The sequence below is a fragment of the Taudactylus pleione genome, unplaced genomic scaffold (assembly GCF_031769625.1).
Source record: "Taudactylus pleione unplaced genomic scaffold, aTauple2 ptg000041l, whole genome shotgun sequence".
Classification (NCBI taxonomy): domain Eukaryota; kingdom Metazoa; phylum Chordata; class Amphibia; order Anura; family Myobatrachidae; genus Taudactylus; species Taudactylus pleione.
The window spans coordinates 17,524,404-17,548,850 of record NW_028284443.1 but is presented as its reverse complement, the minus strand read 5'-3'; the positions used below and the strand labels follow the sequence as shown (position 1 = coordinate 17,548,850).

The 24,447-nt window shown below is 43.4% G+C and overlaps 1 protein-coding gene across 4 annotated transcripts in view; it reads right to left on the bottom strand.

The window, feature by feature from the left end:
- The window catches only part of ANKRD26 (ankyrin repeat domain 26), a 130,111-nt gene that overhangs the window by 78,472 nt on the left and 27,192 nt on the right, over nucleotides 1-24,447 (bottom strand). For 3 of the 4 annotated variants that reach the window (XM_088457675.1, XM_088457677.1, XM_088457678.1), the window contains exons 7-11: nucleotides 23,575-23,625; nucleotides 4,884-4,920; nucleotides 3,053-3,116; nucleotides 1,977-2,025; nucleotides 1,656-1,885 (exon numbers count right to left, since the gene is read on the bottom strand). In XM_088457675.1, coding sequence (XP_088313801.1) covers nucleotides 1,656-1,885; nucleotides 1,977-2,025; nucleotides 3,053-3,116; nucleotides 4,884-4,920; nucleotides 23,575-23,625 — 431 coding nt within the window. The remainder of the gene's footprint in view (nucleotides 1-1,655; nucleotides 1,886-1,976; nucleotides 2,026-3,052; nucleotides 3,117-4,883; nucleotides 4,921-23,574; nucleotides 23,626-24,447) is intronic. The other variant, XM_088457676.1, reaches the window with a different exon arrangement.

The window sequence follows — 24,447 nt, the reverse complement described above, 5'->3', positions numbered from 1 at the left end:
AAGCATGATTTGGAATGGATTGCACAGACCTGCCTAGGCATTCAAAAAGTAGAAACAGATCATTTATATAAAATCTCAGTTGATGTGCAAGACAAATATTAAGGGGGTGCAAAACCATGTACTTTTTCTTAACCCCATCACTGAAGACAATCTTAGGCAAGATAGGGGAAATATAAAATACAGGACATTGGGACAAGGCGTTTATGGCAGACAGACAAATTGACATTGCAAAACAATAAAAATATGACATACTAAAAAGCCTGAAAAACTGAGCAGACCAAAAAGGCCCTGGCAGAGCATACTACACACAATGACTCATTTGTTAGTGATTGATAGGAGATTTTGCAGAGACTGCAAAGCAATCACAAGAACAATAATCCATGCTACTACAGGATGAGGTTAGAAGTGGACAACATGAGGGGGAATTGCACCTCTCCCTCAAGCATTAAACCACCCCTTTAAAAACACTCCCAATAGTCATTCAATGAACAACATGGCTTTTCCATTTGTAAAGCCCAGAGCCCAAGCATCCTTAAAAGCCCTAGCCAAAAATTCTAAAAATGTACACAAGCCGATAGCAGGGAGCAGATAAAATGACTGTTTAAACCGGATTTATTTGTAATACAAGATGGTAGACCCACTGTGTACCCGTCAAATTGACAGCATGATAATGTAATTTATATTAAATTCTACATGTAGTGATCATTGAAATAATGATTGCAAAAATGCTGTTGATGCAAGAAGTTTACGCACATGGTTTGTGTTCACACTAGCATGTACGAGTATACCATTTACTTTCAAACCTGAATCTACCTGGGCATTCAACTCATGTGAACATGAAGGGTCATTATTTTCTTCTTTAACATAAATCTCATTATTTGGCAGAATATTAATGGCAATACATTGCGAAGCACAATGGTTTGCATTGCCATCATGGTCTTTGGTAACATTAATTGGTTGGTCAGTTTGGTTCTGTGACTGCAACCAGCTTGTCAATGAGGTAACTTCACTTTCAAGTTCTTCAGGATTTTCAAGTAAGCCAAATATTAGTGACACTGGAACATCTCTGCTATCTGGAATAGCTCGAGCACATTCTGAATTTTGAAGAGATTCTTCCAGGCTTTCGGAATTGCCCTTGGGGGGACCATCATTGTGACAGCTTTCTGGTTTACAATGTGCAATTTCTTCATGCTCTAATCCAATACTTTCAAGAACATCTGAACCTTCAATTATTTCATTTTCAGTCTCTGCTTTTTCACGTGCTTCCCCAATGTCAGTGTCACATTCACTTTCTTCTTCTGAACATTGCTCATGTTCTTTGCTTCCATCATCCTCATCTTTACTTTCTTTTCCTGAACATTCCTCCAGACCTTCAGTCACATGATCCTCATCTTCACACTCTTCCTCCAAATCTTCAGATTCATCTTCTTCACATTGGTCATCATCTTCTTCACATTCCTCTTCATCATCATCATCATCATCTTCCTCCTGTCGACCAGCACAGCAATTATCATCAATGTCTGACAATGTACTTGCACAGGCTGGTTGATCTGATTTGCCTTCAATTTTGTAGTATGAACAGACCAAGAACAAATAAAAAAAAAAAATAAACAAATTAATAAAACAAATTATAAAATGACTAACAAACATTTTACCTTCTTTATGCCAAGGAGGGAAGCAGAAGCCAGCTGGGAGGGTTTTGTAAAGGAACCAGGTGTAAAGTACACAGGATGAGGAAAAGAATGGGCTTGGGAAGGCTTAGCAAGGGATTGGATATTCACATCTTCATCTTCACTATCATGAACAGAGTCTTCTTCACTATCAGATTTACTTAGCAGAGCAAAGCCTCTAGGCTGTGCTGCAGTAAAACTACCTTTTTCATTAACTATATCAAAAGAAACAAAAATAAGTCAGTTACACATTTCAAACAACCATTCTGAACACATGACAACAAGCTACATTATTTATTCACCAACCATTTTTCTGTGTGCGCAGCAGTTGTGTCAAACTTGGCTTGGAAGCCTTCTGCAAAAGAATCACATATTACTGTAAATAATTTTCTTGTTGCCCGAACAAACAGATTACCTACGGTTATGCTAAAAACTTACCAGACAGACTAAAATAATTTTAGTTAAAGCCATAAAAACTCAAAAGAAAAAAAAAAAATTACACAGATTCATTAGCATTGAGGATCAAAAATAATAACAATTGAATAAAAGAGGAGGGAAAAGACCCCCCAAAGCAAGCATCTGATGTATGGGATCCCTTGCACATACTACAAGGTTTGATAGCAATATAAGAACAGTATATTAGATCAGAAATAGAGGACTTAAGTGCACAAAGTAACAGCAGCTAGTGCAACACGTGTCAAAGGAGGGATTTCCCCTTCCCTCCATCAAAATGATACCACTAGTTAGAAAATAGACAGTGCTTCTAGCGCTACTAAACAAATAATACTTTTAACCACAAATTTATGTAGTAATGCTCATTCAGCATAAAGGTCATGGCTCTCAGACAGTTCCTCCTCAATGCCGTATCATCATATATACATAAAACAGCATCAGCCTCAATCTAGACTCTTCATGGAAAGTTGACAAAGCTCAAAAGTCTAAAGTTAAGAGTTGAGCACAGGTGATTAAATCAAATTGGCTGAGGTACTAATTAAGTCGCCATGTGCTCAACCATGGATCTTTCTAAAACCTGAACTGTTGGGTAGCCTTGAGGACCATGTTTGGGAACCTCTGCTCTAAACCAACTAGTCTAGTACAGAGGTACAAGATCAGAGATGGCAGCAGATGTTAAAGACAAGCAAACAGCTGACTAAAGGCTGGGAGTCGCAGCTGTCTGTTTCACATCTTTCCTTTTCTGAGGGCTTTATAAAAGGGAACAGGCCATTTATTTCAATCCAGATTTATTGGTAACATGGCCATTATAAAAATAAAAAAAGTTACAAAGATATTAAACAATGAATATTTATATACACAGATATCCCAACACAATGGATTACCATATTGAAAAAAAAGTACATTGTTATGCTAGTTGGAAATAATACCTTTGGACTAAAGTCCAAGTCATCTTCATCAGAAGTAGGCCAGGAATGATCTTCAACAGAGGCTCTGCAAGAACAGAATAACACATTGTGGAACATGTTGATATTTTATTATTTACTTTGAAAAGGTAAAAAAAATGAATACAAGAAATGCTACGCAAAAAAAAAAAAAAAAAAGGTAAAACCATTATGGCTAATTGCACAAAGCCAAAAATAATATAAATACATGCATTATTTCTTTAAGGATTAATTCCTCCCCTCCAGAGCTACAAGGATCCCATGTGTGGAGCCATTGCAGTTCCTAGATACACATCCCATTGACACAAAGGGGTAAATTTACTAAATTAAAAGTTTTTAGAAGTGAGTTTTAAAAGTGATGTTGCCCGTAGCAACCAATCAGATTCTACTTAACATTTAACATACACCTTCTAGAAGATAATAGCTAGAATCTGACTGGTTGCTATGGGCAACATCACTTTTAAAACACTCTTCTAAAAACTCTCACTTTAGTAAATGTACCCCTAGTAGTGGATAGTTTTTTGGGTTCAATACCAGGGAGAAATTTTAAGAAATACAACACTCAATACTGTAGGTTTATAAAGCCTAGTGATTAGGACAGTGGAAGTAGTAACCGGTGGGGGGCTTAGACCTCCCCACAATAGGACGGGCCTAACAAAAAAAAAATAATAATAATTCCACCTATATTTAGACATTAGCCACAATGATCAAAGAGAGAAACAAAATTATATAGCACATCATTTAAAATAATAGTATAACCAATAAAGTGTACTTTCAGTTAGAAGGCAAAAAACACCAACAAATAAAGTAATATAAATAATAGTTATGCGAAAGTATGTGTTACAAAGTATAAGAACTACTCATTTCAAATTAATCATAAAAGTGATCAGTGTGAGGACTGCCAGTGAATGAATGCACCATCTTCACACCTCTATCATTTCAATAATCTTGCGCTACAAATTGAAAATTTATTTTTGTACTGCTCAAGAGTATCAACTAGGAGAGCATGTACACCAACTACATAAGGGCTTGGTATGGGATCCCGGCGGCCAGGGCACCACCAGTCAGAAAAAAAAAAAAAAAAAAAGACAGTGGCATCCCTACAGTCAGGATCCTGACACTAGAAGGTAAGCTCCCAAACACTAACCCTTACCCCTAATCCTCTCCGGTGCCTAAACGAACCCCCTCCCCTAGTGCCTAAACCTAACCTCCCCCCTAGTGCCTAAACCTAACCACCCCCTCTCCGCACCCTAAACCTAACAATTAGTGCCTAACCCCCGATACTTGCCTTCGGGACGCCGGTGGTTGGGATACTGGAGCCGGGATCATGACGCTGATGGGATTCCAGTGCCGGTATGTAGACTGTCGGTATTTTGCGTGCTGGGATGTTGACTACATCCCCTACATAATTAGCAAGGTATCCTCTCACTCACAACTCCTCCTTAGCTAGTACAAATATCTGGTTACACACACACTTCGGGGTAAATATATAATCCCTTGGCCAAATTTAGGCTTCAAAACACCAGACATTTTTTTGTGCTACACCTAGGCTGATTTGCACTGAGTAATTGTGCTTTATTTTTAAACCTAACAATTAACAGCTTTGTACCCTAATGCAAATTTGAAGTGAATAAAAAATTATATTTTGCCTATAAAGTCACTCTGCAAATTACAAACAAATGAACCTCACCTGACCAAAGTAGTAATCAGGAAATATTAGAAAATTAAAATAGGAAATGTATAAATAACAAACACATGAACAGCTTAAAAAAAACAAAAACCCCACAACAATAACGCCGCCTTTGAAAACTCTTACCGAGATTCAGATTCAGCTTGAGAAAGGTCATCAGTCCCTGTCGAGAGAATAAGTTACAATCAACACCGGGTAAGAAATAAACAAAATGTATGTTTAGCAAATTATTATTATTTTTTTTTTAAATAGCTCATTTAATGTATGATATAATTCCATTAACTAAAATTGTTAAAAAAAAAAAAAAACACAAATTCTGGGTGCAAATTATGAAGACTTATGCACACAATAAAAATGTTTATAGTAGCCAAGTAGATCTTAAATCATGTTTCTAGAACGGTCACTAAATTAAAATTATTTCCCAATTGGTTACTATGCATATTTTGTACAAGGCATACATTTTTTTTTTAAATTACCCTACCATATTGTACTGTTAAGCAAAGATAACTTTTCTATCTATATTATTGTTGCTCTGCGAGAGTGAGCCTCCAGGATCCGTGCTACTCTGCTAGCATTGGGTGTTTTTTTTTTTTCCTGAAAATACATCTAATGGTGCATACACACGATCAGATTTTTCCTTCAGATATGAACGATAACGATTTAAAAATCGTTCAGTCGTTCATATCTGAAGGAAAATCGTTCATATCTGACATGCCTGAACGATGGACGATCAACGATGCGCGTTCCCGTTTGTCAGATAACGATATCTGACATCTGATGAGTTTGCAGTCAGACTTGGACGATTCCATTCATTTTAATGCAGTCAAAAATCGTTCAATCGTTCAAATCGTTCAGTCGTTCATCTGACAAATCTGACCGTGTGTACGCTCCATAAGTTGCAAAGTGATGCGACTAGAATGCACTAGCAGACACTGCTGATTAATTTGATATATGACACTTGTATAACTGTGTGCATCCGAGTTTGTATATGAAGCACAACAGAACTTGGAATGAAAAAAGCTGCAGCCACTACATTGAAGCACTTTGTATACAGATTCAGAGACTCAGTCCACACAGATATACATAAGTTGCATATCAAATTAATCAGCAGTGTCTGCTGGTGCGTCCTAGTCGCATCACATTGCGACTTAGACTTATTTTCAACAAACGTAAAAGACGCAAACAAGATGCCTGGCGCTAGCAGAGTCTCGTGGGACCTTAGCGCGGATGCAGCGATGATGTATAAGTACACATCTGCAACATTAATGGGCCTGATTCAGCGACGGACGCCATTAGCATCGCTGCTGCGTCTTTGCACACAGCAGCGGTGCTTACATGTTAATGCAGAAGAATGTGTCTGATGACAAAAGATGCCTCCTGACAGCATTGCAGATCCGAGTGCTGCATCCGAAGACGCAGCATTGGATCACCATCGTGACCAACGGTCCTGAAGACCGTAGTCATCGCCCAGCAACAAAACTGCTCAGCTGGGACCAGAATTTGCATCGGAACATGCAAACCCTGGCACACCCATAATGTGGCCACTTGTCGTTGCCCCCAAATGACCACAACATGTAAATTATGCTGCGGTTTTGGGAGCGCTGCAAAGGTTGTTGCATGACTCATTCTTCATATGCGCAGAACGGGTCATGCGCAGTACCCCCTTCATTTGAGATGGTTTGCGTACATCTCTGATTCAGCCCCAATGTTCCTAACATACAATCATGTATATGACATTGCAATAAGAAATATTAGTTTTACTACTTTTCACTATGAGAGATCATCCTAGGGCCTTAATTAACAAAACAAATGATATGATACTATGATGTTTGAAGCCTTTATATCATCAGTCTTTAACATGAATTCTGTACATTTTCCAGATTGCTAAATTCTATGCAATACTGAGCATATATATCACTAATACAGATTACTTTGCAACAATTAAACTTACAAAATGTATTATTTAACCAGTTAACTGGCGATTTTTCCAGCAAAACGGTCAGAAATTTCCGGGTACGCAGGAAAAGTCCCGGGAGTCAGAGGAGATCCATTCTGCACATGTGTAGAACAAACTTCCTCTTCAAAAACACAATAGGGCGGTACGGTTGAACCTCGTCAACTGAAGCACAGCTGGCTGCGTTCGCATCCCGTACAACCACATTAGTTAAGTGTTTAAATGACCTATTGCAACTATAGATTAACGGCAAGATATTAAATTTCCCCTACTTTAACACAGCAGTTACAATAAAACTACTATGTCTACTGTACACTTCTCAGTGTATAAACATCAAACATTGACATTTGAAAAGGTTTCTATACGCAATGTAAATCACTTACAAAAAACCTTACTTGTTATACCGTTGTCAAAATAATTGGAGTTTTGTGTAGATCTCTAAGACTAAAGCGAGATAAACAGTATCTGATACTTTCCATACAGAATCTTGAACCCATTAAACGCCACAATTTTACATGAGCAGAGAGTCATAAAAATAGGATTTTGATACTTAAAGATAAATCCCTTTCTCCGATTCCACAAGGGACACTGGAGCCTCAGTACAATGGGGTATAGGAGTGTGTGTTAACCGGGAGCTGGCACCTTTAAATAAAAAACTACTGGTAGCTAGCGCCTCCCCCTCTATACCCCCCCCCCCCCCCCAGGTCAGTCTAAAAACAACTGTGCCCGAGGGGAGCTGGAAAGTAAGGAGGAGACAGAAAAGCTACATTAATCACATATACATAAGAAAACAACTTATACATGAAAACAAGAACAGGTCAGTCAGACAACATTAAACACAGCGTCTGAACACTAGACGGAATACCCTTTTTTCTGAGGACGGCCCTTTCAGTAGCCAGGCCGTCAAACGAAGCCGCCTTAAGTCGCGATAAACAAATGGGCCCTGAAGAAGGAGGTTGTCCTGAAGAGGCAGTTGCCACGGCTCGTCTATTAACAGATTCTGTATCTGGGAGTACCACGCTCGTCTGGGCCAATCTGGTGCTATCAGAAGCACCTTGATCTCTTCTCGCTTGATTCTTTGAAGCAGACGCGGAATGTGCGGAAACGGAGGGAATAGGTAGACTTAATGAAACTTCCATGGAGCCGTCAGTGTGTTCACTGCAGCTGCTCGTGAGTCCCTTGTTCTGGAGTAGCAAACTGGTAGTTGGTGGTTTAACCTTGACGCCATAAGGTCGGCTTGAGGATAGCCCCACCTCAGAGTTAGTTGCTGGAACACCTGAGGATTGAGTGACCATTCTCCTGGATGAACATCCTGCCGACTGAGGTAGTCGGCCTCCCAGTTTTCTACTCCTGGGATGAAGATCGCAGAAATCGCTACTGCAAATTCCTCTGCCCAAAGCAGAATCCTTGTTACCTCCCTCATGGCGGCTCTGCTTTTTGTGCCGCCCTGCCTGTTTATATACGCTATTGCAGGGGCGTTGTCCGACTGGACTCTGATTGTCTGCCCCTCCAGCAGCAAAATACTGCTCTCAACTCTAGGATATTTATGGGCAATCTGGCTTCCTGCTGCGTCCAGTGCCCCTGAAAATGCTTTCCCAGAGTCACTGCTCCCCAGCCCCTCAGGCTTGCGTCCGTGGTGAGGAGGGTCCAATCCCACACCGCCTGATGGAGAAAGAGGTGGGATCCTGACCACTGGGAGAGGAGATCCAGTTGAAAAGGACAGGCGTGAAATCTCGCATACTGAATCGCCTCGAAAGCCGCTACCATCTTCCCAAGAAGGCGGATACAGAGATGTACAGACACACTGCGATGTTTTAAGACCAGGCGCACCATATGCTGAATGGAGGCAGCCTTGTCTTGAGGCAGGAAAACTCTTTGCTGCACTGTGTCCAGTATCATTCCCAGGAATAGTAAACGCTGTGTAGGGATCAGGGAGGACTTTTTGAAATTTACTATCCAATCGTGTTGCAGGAGGATGCTCTGAGTTAAGCGAATGTCCTTTAACATCCGAGCTTCCGAAGAGGCCTTTATCAATAGATCGTCTAAGTATGGAACAATGACGACTCCCTGACCATGCAGTAGGGCCATCATTGCCGCCATAACTTTTGTGAATACTCTTGGGGCCTACGAAAGTCCGAAAGGTAGGGCCTGGAATTGAAAATGCGACTCTAGGACCGCAAAACGAAGAAAGGCCAGATTGGGATGTGGAGATAAGCGTCCTTTATGTCTAAGGACACCAGAAAGTCGTTCCTGTCGAGACCCGCTATAACGGATTGGAGAGATTCCATCTTGAATTTGAAAACTCGAAGATGAGTGTTTAAATCCTTGAGATTGAGTATGGGCCTCATGGAGCAGTCGGGCTTGGGCACCACAAACAGGCTGGAATAAAACCCTTGACCTCTCTGGTGGGTCGGAACATTCACTATTACCTGAGACAATAACCTCTTTTGTATTGTCTCCTGAATTTCTCTGCAACCAGAGGTAAACCGGTTCTGAGAAAACGAGAAGGAGGTTGGACCCTGAAGTCCAATTTCAGGCCGTGAATAATGATGTCCCTGACCCAGGCGTCCTGGCAAGACTGGATCCAAAAGTCCTTGAAGTGTAAAAGGCGTGCCCCAACCCTGGGATCCCCCAAATGAGAAGGAAGGGCGTCATGCGGCAGGCTTGGCAGCTGCCTTATCCTGCTGAGTGTTGGAGGCGGCTGATGCTGCAGCTCTACTTCGGCCTCTGGAACCTCTTGAGAAGGCTGGACCTCCTCTGGAGCGCCCTCTAAATCTTCCAGAGGCACGCAAGGATTGAAAGGAGGGACCTGTCAAAGGTCTTCTAGTAGGAGGAGGAGCTGCAGATGGTAGGTACGTGGATTTCCCACCTGTAGCTTGTGAGACCCACTTATCTAACTCCGATCCGAAAAGTACCTCCCCAGTAAAGGGAAGGGCCTCTACCGCTCTCTTGGACTCTGCATCTGCCTGCCATTGACGCAGCCACAGAGCCCTTCTAGCAGATATAGCTAATGTGAAGATCTGGCGGATAGATTACAAATGTCCTTAGACGCTTCCCCGAGGAAAGCAGCCGACTCTGCAATCTGTTCGGCTAACTGAATTAAGTCATCAGTTTGCGTACCTGTCTTAATCCCCTCAGCCAGCTGCAGCGCCCAGGCTTCAATGGCCTTATTTACCCAGCAACTAACTAGTGCTGGACGCATCAAAACCCCTGCAACTGTATACAAGGATTTCAATGTGTGTTCCATCTTCCTATCCGAGGTTTCCTTTAGGGAAACCGCGCCAGGCACCGGAAGCACCGTTTTCTTAGAAAGACGGGCTACTGACGGGTCCACTGCTGGAGGAGTTTCACATAATCTCCTACTGTCAGGTGGAAAAGGGTAATAAGACAGATATTTCTTAGATATTTTGAAATTTTTTGTCTGGGTGTTTCCATGCGGAAGAAAGAATCTCATCCAGCTCTTCTGATGCTGGAAAGGTAACAGACTGTTTAAATCTTTTACCGAACATAGATGGTTTTTCAGTAACCTCTAAATCCTCCACATGCAAAACCTGGCGTACTGCTGAAATTAAAGCATCCACAATCTGAGAAGCAGGTTCGGGGTCCTCAGGAATGTAAGTTTCCTCTTCCTGAACCTCACCCTCTTCAGTGTCCTGCAACTCCTCATCTGACTCATTCCAGTGCAAGGGATTATGAATCAATCTCCTACTAAGGACCTGAGCAGGAGAAGAAGAAGCAGGTGGGGCCTGGGACATTGCTTTTGTAAGTCCCTCAACAAATCTGGCTAGAGAGCGAGCCCAATCTGGTTCAGCTGTTGTTTGTCTCAGCCTCTCCCTGTCCTTACGAGCTGCTTCCAGCTCTGATGACAGATTTGATATAACTGCAGTCAATTGATCAGACCACCTAGGCTGGACTACAAGATCAGTATCTTGAGGTAAAAACACACATTTATCACACAGTAAGGAAGTATTAGATTGTCCCTGTGTGAAATTTTTCACCACAAGCCTTACATGAAAGACTTTTTTGCAGCTTTAGACCCCTTGGTAGACATGTCTCTAGTACAGACACCACACACACACAGATAAAATGACAGTAATGCAATAACAGATTTTTCAATCACACTACACAGAGACCCTGCTGAAAGGGGCACAGAGGGAGATAAACTATGTTTGCAGCACTAACAGAATAGTGCTGATAACAAGAATAAAAATGCAAGTGCTGATACACAGAGTACTAGCCTGACTCCTGACACAGCTCTCTCTCCACCCTGTAGTGCGTGTAAAATGGCCACCAGAGTCCTTCTGGAAGCGCTGAGGCTGCTGGGAAGCAGAAGGAAAACTTAGGCTCCGCCCCCCCGCTATGGCGCTCTCAGCGCTAACGGAGCGCACTGTGAATGCCCACCTAAATACTTGTCCTGGCTCCTCTGCTAACCAGGGAGCCAGGGAACACTAACCTTATCCCTGCCTCTGCTGTCGGCGGCGGACATATGCTACTGTGTCCCACGACGTGCACTGCATGCAGCGCGTCTTTGGGTACCCAAGAGATTGAGGTCTCTGTAGCAGGAGACCTCAGCGCAAACAGCATGCAGCAGCGGTGAGGATCTCCCCGGCAGCTCCCTCGGCGCAGACAGGCAGGGGCAGTAGGCTGCCTGTCTGTCCTCATGCTGATAGAGATCATATTTTCAGAGCCCTAAGGAGGCTTACGTCCAGCTCCCAAGGCACATTTGTTAGACTGACCTGGGGGGGGGGTATAGAGGGGGAGGAGCTAGCTACCAGTAGTTTTTTAATTAAAGGTACCAGCTCCCGGTTAACACACACTCCTATACCCCATTGTACTGAGGCTCCAGTGTCCCCTGGTGAATGAAGGAAAAATACATGACCGAAGTACAAAATTACAGTCAAACAACCATAACACAAACAGAATAAGTTAAAACTCTCCCTTTGGAAACAATTCCTATTACACAGTTTTAATAATAACCCACTGTGTAGTGACATATGTCTGTAAGGAAAGTAGTCTCTCCAGAGACACTTCTAAAATGTATTAGCGATAGTGTATATGACACTTTAATTCTCTTTGGGGTAATACCCCTGGTTCCCATGAATGTAAAAGGTGTGTACACAAGTGACGATGTGCTCACAATGCAACATCGTGAGCAATTTCTCTTGAACTATCCCCGGCAGCTCCCCAGCACTTTCGTGACACGATGTGCAGCAAAAGCTGCATGATGTGTCACAAGATCTATCATGCACGATCTAAGGATTTGCTGATTTAGATCGTGCAGAATAGCAGACAGATGCTTGCACGGATCAGGGATATCCGTGATGCATGCATCTGTCTGTAAAAAAAAAAAAAATAAACACAGATGCAGACGGATCAGCGAGATCTGTCTGTGCTACTGTGTTTAAAAAAAAAAAAAAAAAAAAAAAAAAAAAAAGGACTGCTTGTGTGAAAGAAAAAAAAACTTAAGGTTACTTTTGCGGTTATCACCATTGACTTCAAAGGTGGGAACCGCTCATTGGCTGAAAGGCAGAAGGCTTGCCTCTTTCGGCCAATGAATGCTCAGCACTATAGTGAAACCCCGCCGCTAAGCTCTCATTCGGGAAGTACCGTCCTTTGAGGATGGTACTGTGTCCGGTGGCTCACGTATTTGCGTTTTTTTGTTTTGCCAAGACGCCATGGATTGCCTACATGGAACGAAGAGGATCCAAACTTCGCATAGGAAACGGTGAGTATGGATATATATATATTTTTTTTACAGGTACTCTTTTGTTTCTACTGGACAAGGGGACCGATGGGCTACAGGGATATATAGGTGAGTATGTTGTGCATGTATGTTTAATAAACTTTTACTTTGTATGGTGTGTGTGTCCTGTGTTTATTTTAATAATGTTTTTGCTGTGGAACTACAGGTACCAACGGGCTCATAATGCCCCGCATGCTGGTCCTTGTGGTTCTGCAAGTACCAGCATGCGGGGGAGGCTTGCTGTGGCCTGTAGTTCTATTACAAAAGACAATATTTACACTTCTATATTTTACACCACATTTACACTATCAACCCGGCATTCATCGCCCAGGGGTGCTGGGGATAGCCCCGGACTATCAGAGCCTAGACATGGGGTGCCCTGGAGAGGGGAACCCCTTTATTGGGGGGTCCCCAGCGATCACCAGCCTGGGCTGACTAGCAGTCAGGGATAATGCTTTTGCCAGGGGACCCGGTGATAGGGTTCCCCTGGCTGTGGCATTAGCCCTCCACTAGAAAAAGTTTGGTGCTGGTTCTGGTAAATACAGGGGACCCTACTCAATTTTTTCCCCTTGTTAATTCCAGAACCAGATCAGAGCCCAGTGCTGGCTGTGCAAAATATGGGGGACCCCAACGTCGTTTGTCCCCTGTATTTTGGCAACCAGGGCCGGTTCTGACTAGCCCAGTGCTGGTTGTGCTTAAATACGGGGGGACCCATATGTCGTTTGTCCCCTGTATTTTGTACAACCAGCACTGGATCACCAAGCCCGGGGCTGATTGCTCTTTTTGGGGAGGGGGATGGGGCCTTTTTTTTTTTTCCACAGGTTATTCATTTTTTAGACTCGGATGCACGGACGGAGATCTCCTTGATCCATGCCTGCAAGCATCTTATGCGGATCCAAACGACATATCATACAGGCATAAACACTGTACGATATGCCGCCAGATCGTGTACAAGATTGGCAGATCTTGCCTGTTGCAGGCAAGATCTGAAGATGCGATGTAGGACCCGCGGGTACGCGCATTGGCATCGTGAGTGGACACTCACGATTTGAACATATTTTACACGATCTATCGTTCCGATGCGTTGGAATCGGGCAAATTGTGTTAAATATCGTCCAGTGTGTATGCACCTTAAGTAATCTATGAGAATTGTGTCTGACACTAACTTACTCAAAAAGGACAAATGATGATGGCTAGAGAAGGTATGAACAGATGACCAACCTGCTGCCTTTCGGAGTTCTTTGACCAAGTTGTTGCTACTGCACAAGAAATGTGGGCTCTTAATATTTCTGCCACTTTATGCAATTCCTCTAAAAATTAGTTGTTTAGAAACCTTTCCAAGGTTCTGCAGGAATGACAAATTAGTATTCTGTAGCATTCCCGCTAGGCTGTTTTACCGGGGCGCGGCGCCCTGCCCTCCTTCTGAAGGGCAAAAAGCGCCCTGCCCTCACAGCCTGCAATTATTCAGGATTGCATCTGTTTGATGGCACCAATATGGACACTACAGTAGTGGGAGCCAGATGGAGAGAGTACAGTGGTGGTGTAGAAGTATGTGTTGCTATGGGGTTGCTACAGTGGTGAGGAAGTGTGCGGTACAAATTTTCAATATGTTCTGTACGTCAACATGGATGGGAGATTGACTTGTCAAATGTTGATGTTGACAGCTGACATGTTGATAATGAGGTTTTGCTTGGACAAGGTAAGTGTCCCTAACCCTATCTGCAGCTTAACCCTAAACTTGTTTAAAAAAAAAAAACAAGAGATATGGTAAGAACTTACCTTTGTTATCTCTGTTTCTACGAAGTCCATAGGGTCCACAGGGTTGACCTTGGGGTATAGGTTGGGAACCAAATCCGGGCACCACGCAGTTAAAGCTTTTAGCTCCCAGGATGCACTTGGGTCCACTCTCCCTATAACCCCACCCCCAAGCCAGAGGCACCTCAGTTTGTAAGTAGCCAAAGGCCGGAGGAGGAGAAAAAAAGAGAGAGAAAACTGGAACACTCGATAACCATACTCACAGAAATGGGAGACGGAAAACCGGTGACCAGCCACACAGCCCATTTGAAGCCAGGTGCGTCAGGGCGGGCGCCCTGTGGACCCTATGGACTTCGTAGAAACAGAGATAACAAAGGTAAGTTCTTACCATATCTCTTGTTTTCTACTTCAGGGTCCATAGGGGGTCCACAGGGTTGACCTTGGGGATGTCCCAAAGCAGTTCAACCAAGGGAGGGGACGCTCCTGTGCTGAGAGGAGAATCCGCCGCCAAAAAGGAAGCATCCGGAGAGGCAAAGGAAACCAATGCCTAGAACCTTAAAAAGGTGCGGGCAGAAGACCACGTGGCCATCTAGCAAGGCAAAACAGCCAAGGCGCCACAGCGAGCCACCCACGAGGGTTACATGGCCCGAGAAAAAACAAGCATCAACAACAGAAAGGCCTACCCATGGGTAGGCCCCTGAAGAAGACATACGAGGCCGTCCAGCCAACATTTGGCCATAGGCCGGCCATCCTTTCCTGTTAAAACCAGAAATCTCAGACCACCAATAAGGAGTCCGATTTCCGTCAGGAACTTGAACGGATCACATAAATCCACAGAGGCCGGACCACAGTCAATGAGGCCACACCAGCCGATAAGACCGGGGACTGAATGGCCTCACCATAAGTTCCAGAATAATATGGAACCTAAAAATCACTAAGAAGAAACACAGGGTGAGAGCAACTCACACCCTGACAAGATGCCCTCCAGAAGAGGGAGCCACATGAGAACGCTCCCAATTCCGACACTCACCTGGGTGATATAAACTCCCTGAGAGAAAGAGAGAAAGCCAAAGCAATAGACCATGTAATGGCAATCACAACCAGCGGTTCCATTAACTTTCCCCGGAGTCAACGAAGAACCACTACTAACTCCCAAGGAGTCCCTAGGGAGGACAAATGGAGGCATAATCCAGAAAACACTCCAAAGGATGAACTGGATACCAGAGCGGAGCAATTCCACATCTTAATCATACTGACAGTGTAGAGATCCGCACTGTCAGGAAGGCCAGGCCGAGGGTGAAACCCAAGCCAGCCGGAAGGAATGCCAGAATATCTGGAAATCCTGGACACCAGAGGATCATATCGACAGGTATAATACCATAAGAATTATGGCTACCACAGTTTGTGGTAGGTCCCAGCAAAAACTGATCCATGTGCTCTAATCATTCCAACGATGACAAAGCCAGGGAAGCCGTAAGACCACTGTAGGGACGCAGTCAAAGACAAACGACCCAGGTCCAAGACAAACCCCAGGACCCTGAGACAACAGGTCTGGGCAGTGAAGCATCAGGAATGGAGTATCGATGGAGAGACTCCGAAAAACCAAGTACTCCTGACATCTGGGGCAATCAGGAGCCACCAGCAGGAAAGCATCTCCGTCTCGATTGAAACACTTCCCTCGAGGAAGAATGGAGACCGGAGAACACAGGTACGCAAATTGGAAGAACTACTTCACCGACAAAGAGTCACTGAAGGTTGCTTCAGAATCCCCAGAGTTGGACTGTAACACCATAGTGTGATAGAGTCAGAAGGCCATGAGGGTCACCTCAGGAGGACCCCCCCCCCCTGCTCACCAGGAGATGAAACCTCTCTTGGGGAAGAGACTAGTCCCCTGGATGCACGTCGTGACGGCTGAGGACTCCCGCTTACCAATGGAGAGCACCTGAAATGAACACTGTCGAGATGGTCGGGAGGAGACCCTCAGACAATGTCCGAATGTATGACATACCTGACATTGCCACCCAACGAACAGTATTGCTAAAAAGGAAGCCACTGTTCTGACCCTGTCGGACTGAACTTTTTCAGGTTCACCGGGAAACAAGGGTTATGCCAGAGTGAAGGCCCAAGACAGGCTAAAGTTCCAACCAGTTAATTGACAGGGTGGAATCGACAGACATCCAACTGCACTGAAATGGATGCGAACCAGACACTGTCCTTAGCAAAGAATACCCTGGACGAGATGGCCATAGTCACCCGAAAAGGGACCGACTTGCCTCCGGGGAGAGCATCATCGTTTGAACAGTGATCAGACAGAAATAACTTGTTCCATCTGGAGATAAGCCAATTATGGAAAGGCCTGGAATGGAACTAAGCCCATTCCACCCTTCCAAAGGCAGACACTGAATAGTGGACCATGCATCCCAGAGTGTAAAGACATATGTCGACTGCGCAGACATCCATGTACTCCTAATGGAAGAGTGGAGATGCCGTCTTATGCCAGAAGAATTCTCAGATTCTGAGAATCCAGCAGGGCTCCTAGGTGAAGAATACCCAGAGACGGATGCAGGGAGGACTTTTTCCCCATTGATTAAACGTCTGCAGTCAACCCCCCTGTCAGTCAGTCAGACCCGGCTGTAAAGTACCCCGGTGATCCTGCTAAGAGCAGGAGGCCATCCAGGTACAGGAGCATTGGGATATACTGAACAGAAGAACTGTCAGAAAATCCAAAACGCTGGTAAACCCCTGTGGGGCTGAGAGCAGTCCCAACAGGCAGAGCCCGAAAAATCGTAAGTGCTGTGATACAGCAAACCTCAGTCCATGCTGAGGTAAGGTCTCTGTAAGTACCCGTAGGCACGCGTCCTGTATATCCAGTGATACCATAAAGTCCCCAGGTTCCAAACATAGTATGATGGAGCATAGGGATTGCTTCCTGAGCCCAGGTAGCTTTAGGAACTGGTTCGGGGAATTGAGACAGAGAATAGGCCAAAGAGGACCATTCAGCCACCGCACCAGAAAGAAAGCAGAACAACCAGTCCCTCGCTGAGAAAGTGGGGATGGCCCAATTAGCTCCGCTTACCGCAACAACTGTATAGCTTTCTGGATTTGTAAGGCCCTGTTCCGAATAAGGGCCTGCGTACCATCACATGGAAATAGGCCGCCTGAGCAAAGAGAGTGCGTACCCTCCTACCCACGTAGCCGCGGCAACTAGACACTAGTACCGGGCAAACGGAGAAATCGCCATCTCCCAGTGGTAGGCCTGTCTCGTCAGGCTGACGATATATCCGTAGGTTCAGAAGCAGGATCGGCTGGCAGTCCAGGTCTGCTCGGAACTGGATATGTCGGCCCTTGTAAAGGCCGACAGTCTATGAAGAAACAGACCTTTAGGCTGACCCAGAGGACAAAAAGACTTAATAGTCTGAGGCCCCGTAGTGAGCATAGCTGACGACGGGAAATTTGTATTGCCACTGTCAAGGTCAGGACCCAACAAGATATACCCTATAGATGGTATCTGCACCTCTGCATTCCCAGAGCGCAGCCATAGGGTATTACGGAGGATACCGTCGCAGCCGGAACTCTGAAAATTAGGAGCTGGTATCCAATATAGGCATGTCCACCTATGACAACTGCATATATTACGTGAGCAACCAAATACATTTGAACCCCAGACGTGTTGGAGGGGAAAAAACATTACAAATGCATCAGCTCAGTATGCAATAGTATTAACCAACCATGCTATCGCCATGGTAGGATGGGTAACAACCCCTGAAAGCGAGTATACTGATTTCAGGCAGAGTTACCACCTACGGATCAGAAGAATCCGACCACGCAGGAATGGGATGCGTAGTAACGTCTGTAATCCGACGAGTAACACGCCCATCCACCCCAGGAGGGGCTCATGATGACCCTCAGGGAATTTGGGACAGGAGACCAAACACTGTTGTAATACCTCATATCTGGCAACAGCCAGAGTCCCGCCATGCGATCCACCCGCTAGTCAGCAACAGGGACCCAAAAGGCATGTAATACTGAGGGTGTATGATACAGGTGCAGAATGGACCTGCTACCAGCCCTAAAACAGGGATAATAATACTTGAGATAGGCTTCCCCCCGTGTAAGAGGGAAAGAGCCCAAAACAGTATCCAGTTCACGGTAGAGCCAAGTGGGAAGTAAGCACAGGGCGTCAACCACGCCAATTTGCGTTTCATAGAAAAACGACATCCACCCAGGGTGGCTGTTGTGGTAATCCCTGCAAGGGGCATGACAGACTATTGTGGCACCAGGGGGAATTCATATACTCGAAAAACCCCTGCAGGGAGCGGTAGTCTGTGTCACAGGCGAAGAGTGCAAGAAACTGCGAGATACCCTGAGATGAAAAAGGGCAGTATGGTGAAGTAACCCCAAGTGAGGTACAACAATGGGGCCCGCCCGGCGATCCGCAATTAAGAGGATCCCGAGAAAACAAACCGCCCAAGGGGGTCGTGAAAGGGGCCGGCACCCGATGACGCCACATACAGAACCCTTTAAGAGTTAAATCCTCCGCACTAACACCTGCAGCACATGGCTTGCAGGATAGTAAAAATGGGTGCAGTATAACGCTCTATCTCCTGGTCAGACATATCTGACCAAGCCTTGTGATCAAGCAGCGCTATACTGGTCCTGACTGAAACTAAAAATTAGCTGCAGGGACCCATTTTCAGCGTATGCAACACACAGTTCCACTCAAAATATGGCAACGTGCAGCACGCAACAGTATGTGACAAACCTCACAAATATTAACAAGTATATAAATGTGAGGTCTCAGAACCACCCCAAGTACAGCTGTATTAGGGCAGATAAGGAAAGGGATAGATATACACTGACAGGTGAGAGAATAAAGTACAGTCAGCACTAGCATAAGTCACATACAATGCAGATATATACATATATACATAAACATGTCATATAATATACTGCACTATTACACTGCATGCAACTTACCCAGATTCAGTGTCTGGGAAGGCTACAGCGCTGTGTACACTGACCTGATGGTGAGGTACGCAGGGGGACTGGACCAACTGCCATCTCCAGAGATCTCTGCTGCACCACAGAGAAAATGGCCGCTGGAGACCTCAGAAGAAGCGTGGCCCGCGGAGGAAGCAGCTCAGCGACGCCAGACTATAGATACTGAAAGGCGCGCTGAGCTGAGGGGAGGAGCCGCTGTAACAGGGAAGGCTGTCTCCCCTGGCCGGCTATTAACCCCCGGGACGCCGGCTCCCTGCACCGAACACTAAGTCCCTGGTGGTCTAGTGGACACACGGGGTATGGGGGGCCCGCCGCCACTGCCGGCGCCTCCGGTCTGTCCCCAGAGACCCGAGGCACAGGACTGCATTTCAAATGCGCGGATCACCGCAAGCGGTGACCCGCGCCTTACCTGCTCCCCGTGGATCCGGCAGCAGTCCTGGGCGCCCGCAGAGTCCGGCTAGTACAGACTCTGGGGTCCCGCTGAGATCCCCAGATCTGTACTGGCGTCTCAGCGCCAGCGGGGTGACGGAGCGGCAGCTTAGACGTCCTATGGACAGTCTGACGCTGCCGCTCTGAAGAATCCAAAGGAAAAATAAAAAACTCTGTCCTTTAGAAAAAATAAAGCTTAGGGGCTGCTAATCAGCTCCCCACTGCACTAAACGGTGACCCGATTCCGGCCGGGCACCAACTTAAACTGAGGTGCCTCTGGCTTGGGGGTGGGGTTATAGGGAGAGTGGACCCAAGTGCATCCTGGGAGCTAAAAGCTTTAACTGCGTGGTGCCCGGATTTGGTTCCCAACCTATACCCCAAGGTCAACCCTGTGGACCCCCTATGGACCCTGAAGTAGAAAATCTGGTATCATTTTATTGATGATATTCCCAAAGTCAAAAGGCAGACAGGACAACTGAAAGTGTGTCATATGATCCAGAACCTGAGAAACTTACTTGCTGAAATGCAAATGGAACATGAAAGTATGTATCTTGAAAATCTATCAGTGTGAGAAAGTATCCTTTGCTGGTGACCTTGAGGATAGACTTACTGATTCAATTCAAATCTATCTGGCATTGACAAATCATTGCAACACCTCATGTCCAAAATAGTGCAAAAGGCTTATGAGGTTTTCTTGACAAACAATACTCAAAAATAAGAACAGTATCTTTCTTTTTTAAATACTTAATTTTGACTCAACTGTTTCAAAAAATGGAACTGCTCGGTAATTATTTTGGCTAACGGGTGCCTTGAAAAAATTATGGAGATCCTAAAGGTGCCTTGAACTGAGAAAGTTTGGGAACCTCTGCTCTAGCTTTTGCGGTGTCTGATGGGATCCTGTATTATACCCAATTATTTCCCTCTGGATACTAATAAAACTATCTTGTGTCAAATTCTTATGTAGTCTAAAACCCACTGACAGAATGATCTACTGCACAATTCTACGTCAAACTCTAGTTAGGTGGGGCTGATCCTGACAATAGAGGGGGTCTTTTGATTATGTATTTCACTCTTTTCATCTTGAAGGCTTGAAATTGTTGTCTAGAGGCAGATGGATCATTCTGTGCATTATATTGCCTTTCTGGCTTACAGCTCCTTGAGCCCCTAAACTGATAACATGATGAAAATACTCAGACAATGGCATTTTGTATTTTATTATCATAGAACCTGGTTACTCTCCATATAAAAGCCCTTTCTTATAGGTGGTAAGCCAAGCTATTTTCAGAATCGACATCTGCTGCCCACGTTGAAACCCGAGGGCTCCTCTGAGTATTACTTTTGATGGCATATAGGATATTCTTGCTGAAGAAAGAATAGTGCCTAAAGAAGCTTCAAAAAGGAATTAAACTCCTCTTTGCAGACTTCCTATATTTCTCCTCGATATACATTTGGATGTATCCCCCCATGATCTTTGAACTCTGATCATGGAGGCTACAGTGACAAGTTTTCAATGCGATTTCTGAGGAAATAATTTGAAAGACTTTCCATTTTCCTATACATGGGGTCTCTAAGATGACACACCCCTTCAACTGGAATTGCAGTTCCAGCAGGTATGCTGGCTACGACTGCATCTATTTTAGGAACCAGACTCATTTTAGTATCTCTTCACCTTAAATGGATACGTGTGTTTTAGTCTTTTAGCATTACATTGATGGTTTTCCTACCTATTACCATTTCTTATAGTTTTGCCTGATGTTTTTCCTACTGCACTTTTTAAAAAGAGATTTCTGTGCTGATAAGGCTGTTGTTGCTAATCATCCCAATGGATTTATATGTTTTTTAAGCAACATTTCCAACATATAGGTGCCTATGTTGCACTTTTAAAAAAGAGATTTCTGTGCTGATAAGGCTGTTGTTGCTAATCATCCCAATGGATTTATATGTTTTTTAAGCAACATTTCCAACATATAGGTGCCTATGTACTAGTAATCGCGGCGTTTAATTTATTAATTAGAATATCCCTGCTATGTACTAAGGGAAACTCGCAGGACAGAGGTTGCAGTAACCGCTGTCCTTGAGAGTTATATCTCCGCCATTTTATAGAAGGATTTTACGTTTGTGAAAGACTTTCAGGGGAAGCTGACACTATATATGTGCACAATTTTAGCTTCCACCAGAAGCTGCGTACAGAGATCGGAAGATCTCTCTCCTGCTTGTAAGTCTCCATAGGCTTAAAGCAGTTTAGACCATCTGAAAATAGTGTAAACTAACAGGGCCAAACACTGAAAAGCTTATCTTTTTGGAGTTTGGTACATAGGGCTGAGATCGTAGTCCCCACTAATAATAATTAATAAATAAATAATAATAAGCACTCTGCCAGAAATTTCTTTGAATCTACTGCATTGTGCTATAAGTACATAGCAATAATTCATAAAATTAATCAAAAACTACAGTAGCTACAAAATTTTATGAAAAAAAAAAGCTTAATAAATAGGCCCATTATAGGTGTTTCGTCAAATTTACCAGCTTAATCATTATATGAGTCTTCCACTATCCCTGTGGAATGCCTTCTCTCTACATTCATACTTGTAAAAAACCTTTTAACTCCATGGTGTAAATTTACTAAAGTGCGAGTTTTTAGAAGTGGAGATGTCTATAGCAACGAATTAGATTCTACTTAACATTTAGCTAGCACCTTCTAGAAGATAATAGCTAGAATCTGATCGATTGCTATGTGCAACATCTCCACTTCTAAAAAAGCTCACTTTAGTAAATTTACCCCCATGTCTAACAAAGATCTGACAAAGTATTCCTTCAACTATCCAACTGTTCTGGAAACAGACTTCCATCACAAACTACACAGATTGGGTGCGCCTTTCTGGATCGCCACCATGGCATCATATGGTGCATTGTTGAGATGGAAAGTTCAGCACTACGAAAAAGAAACAAGCTACTACCTGACCCATCTATGCTTAAAGAAAGGAAAACACAAAGGGGAATAGGAGAAGCCACATTATATACTACACGGGCACGCATTTTTTAAATACCTGTTTGTACCAAACTTAGAAGTGAGTTAGCCCATTTCAAGGGCTACCATGAAGTATTAAAAGGACACATTAAACTTGTATATGTAACATAAAACTTCAGTGTATTTATCATGCTTTACCCAACAAATGCAGGTATAATTATATGGGATAAAAATAAAATTATATATATATATATATATATACACACACACACACACACACACACACACACACACACACATATATATATATATATATATAATGTTTACACATATATATTCTCTTTGAGAAAAATGCAGGTATGGGATCGTACATTGCTACTTTAAGCATCTATGTATTCTTAAGATTTTGTAGCTCAGACAGAGAAATAACAAATGTTAATGTTTGCATGTTTAGACAATGGTTTAAGCATTGATTATAATATATACTCTATAAGAGCAAGTAGAAAGTGCTATAGTGATTTGTTACGATCATATTTTTATTATATTCCTGTAGCATTCATCTGATAAAGTTAGTAAGGTTACTTTTATATGAAGGGACGCATAGTCCCATTGCAGCTAGAATTTGAACTGGGATTGATCTACTGGATTGAAGGTGTTTGTGCCTAGTTGACAGGTATACAAATACAAAAAACTTATGACTAGGCTATACTACACACCACACTTCACTACATTGCCAAACTACTGCTCAGCCGTGTTGTCTGGTACCTGCTGTGGCCACATGCAGAATTGAGTGACAATTATTGTACACTGAGATAAAGACAACCGAACAATTGAGGCTCTGCATTGGCAGTTTAGCAATACGAGTTTAAAAGTGCTTAATAACCTTATAATCAACATGTTCTGATATAGTTTTTTGATTAGAAGGTCACTTTGCACAGAAAAAGGTGACCAATAACACGTAGAATACCTTTCTCTGAATCTCTTGCTCTCGATGTCTGCTTTGAAGTCATTTGCAACTCTATATCCACATAGAGAAAAGTACAAAGTAATAATCATAAACAGCCCGGAAGCTGTGTAACTGGGAGTTAAAAGGAGATTACTAAAGAGTTGATGTAATCAGTATCATAAATGTGAACAGTTTAAGTCATATATACATGGTAGAAGGTCATATGAAAAACAACATTTAAAAAAGTACAACTGAGAAGTAGATCAAAAATAGAAAAAAAATGATAACTATATAGCGAATGGCTATACCACTTTGAGTAGAATTTTAAAATGACTTTAGTATTTTAATTCCTGATGATAACAATTCTATATGCAACATTGGAGTGGAGAGAGAGAAGACGTGAGCAAGGGAAATTGCAGCTTGCGATTAGTCCTCCCCTCATCCCTACAATTTTAAGATGACAAACTCTTTTGATTTCTTATTAGTAAATGAGAATTACACAGGTAAAAAGCTCCAGGTTCCAGACCAGAGGCATAATCAATAAAGTTTTCTGTATGTGGTAGTGCATATTTAATAGATTGCACACATCTACTATAAAAATACATAGAAATCACAGGCTCTAAATGCATACATAGTATTATATATATTTGAGTAAGGTATGTGTTTTTCCTCATTCAGCTCTATTTGAAGTAAATTGTTGTCACCTTAAAAGAGTTGTCCATTTTTAATTATCTAGTCGTTTTGATCATAAACTAGCCTCAACAACTGTCCAATTAATTCATTTTCAGATCGCAGTGAGCATGTGTTATATTGAAGTTGTGGTTCAAGCAGGAAAGACAGGTTGTTAAAAGTGAATGGTTCTGGATACAGATTTGTCCTTCTAGTGCTTTAAAT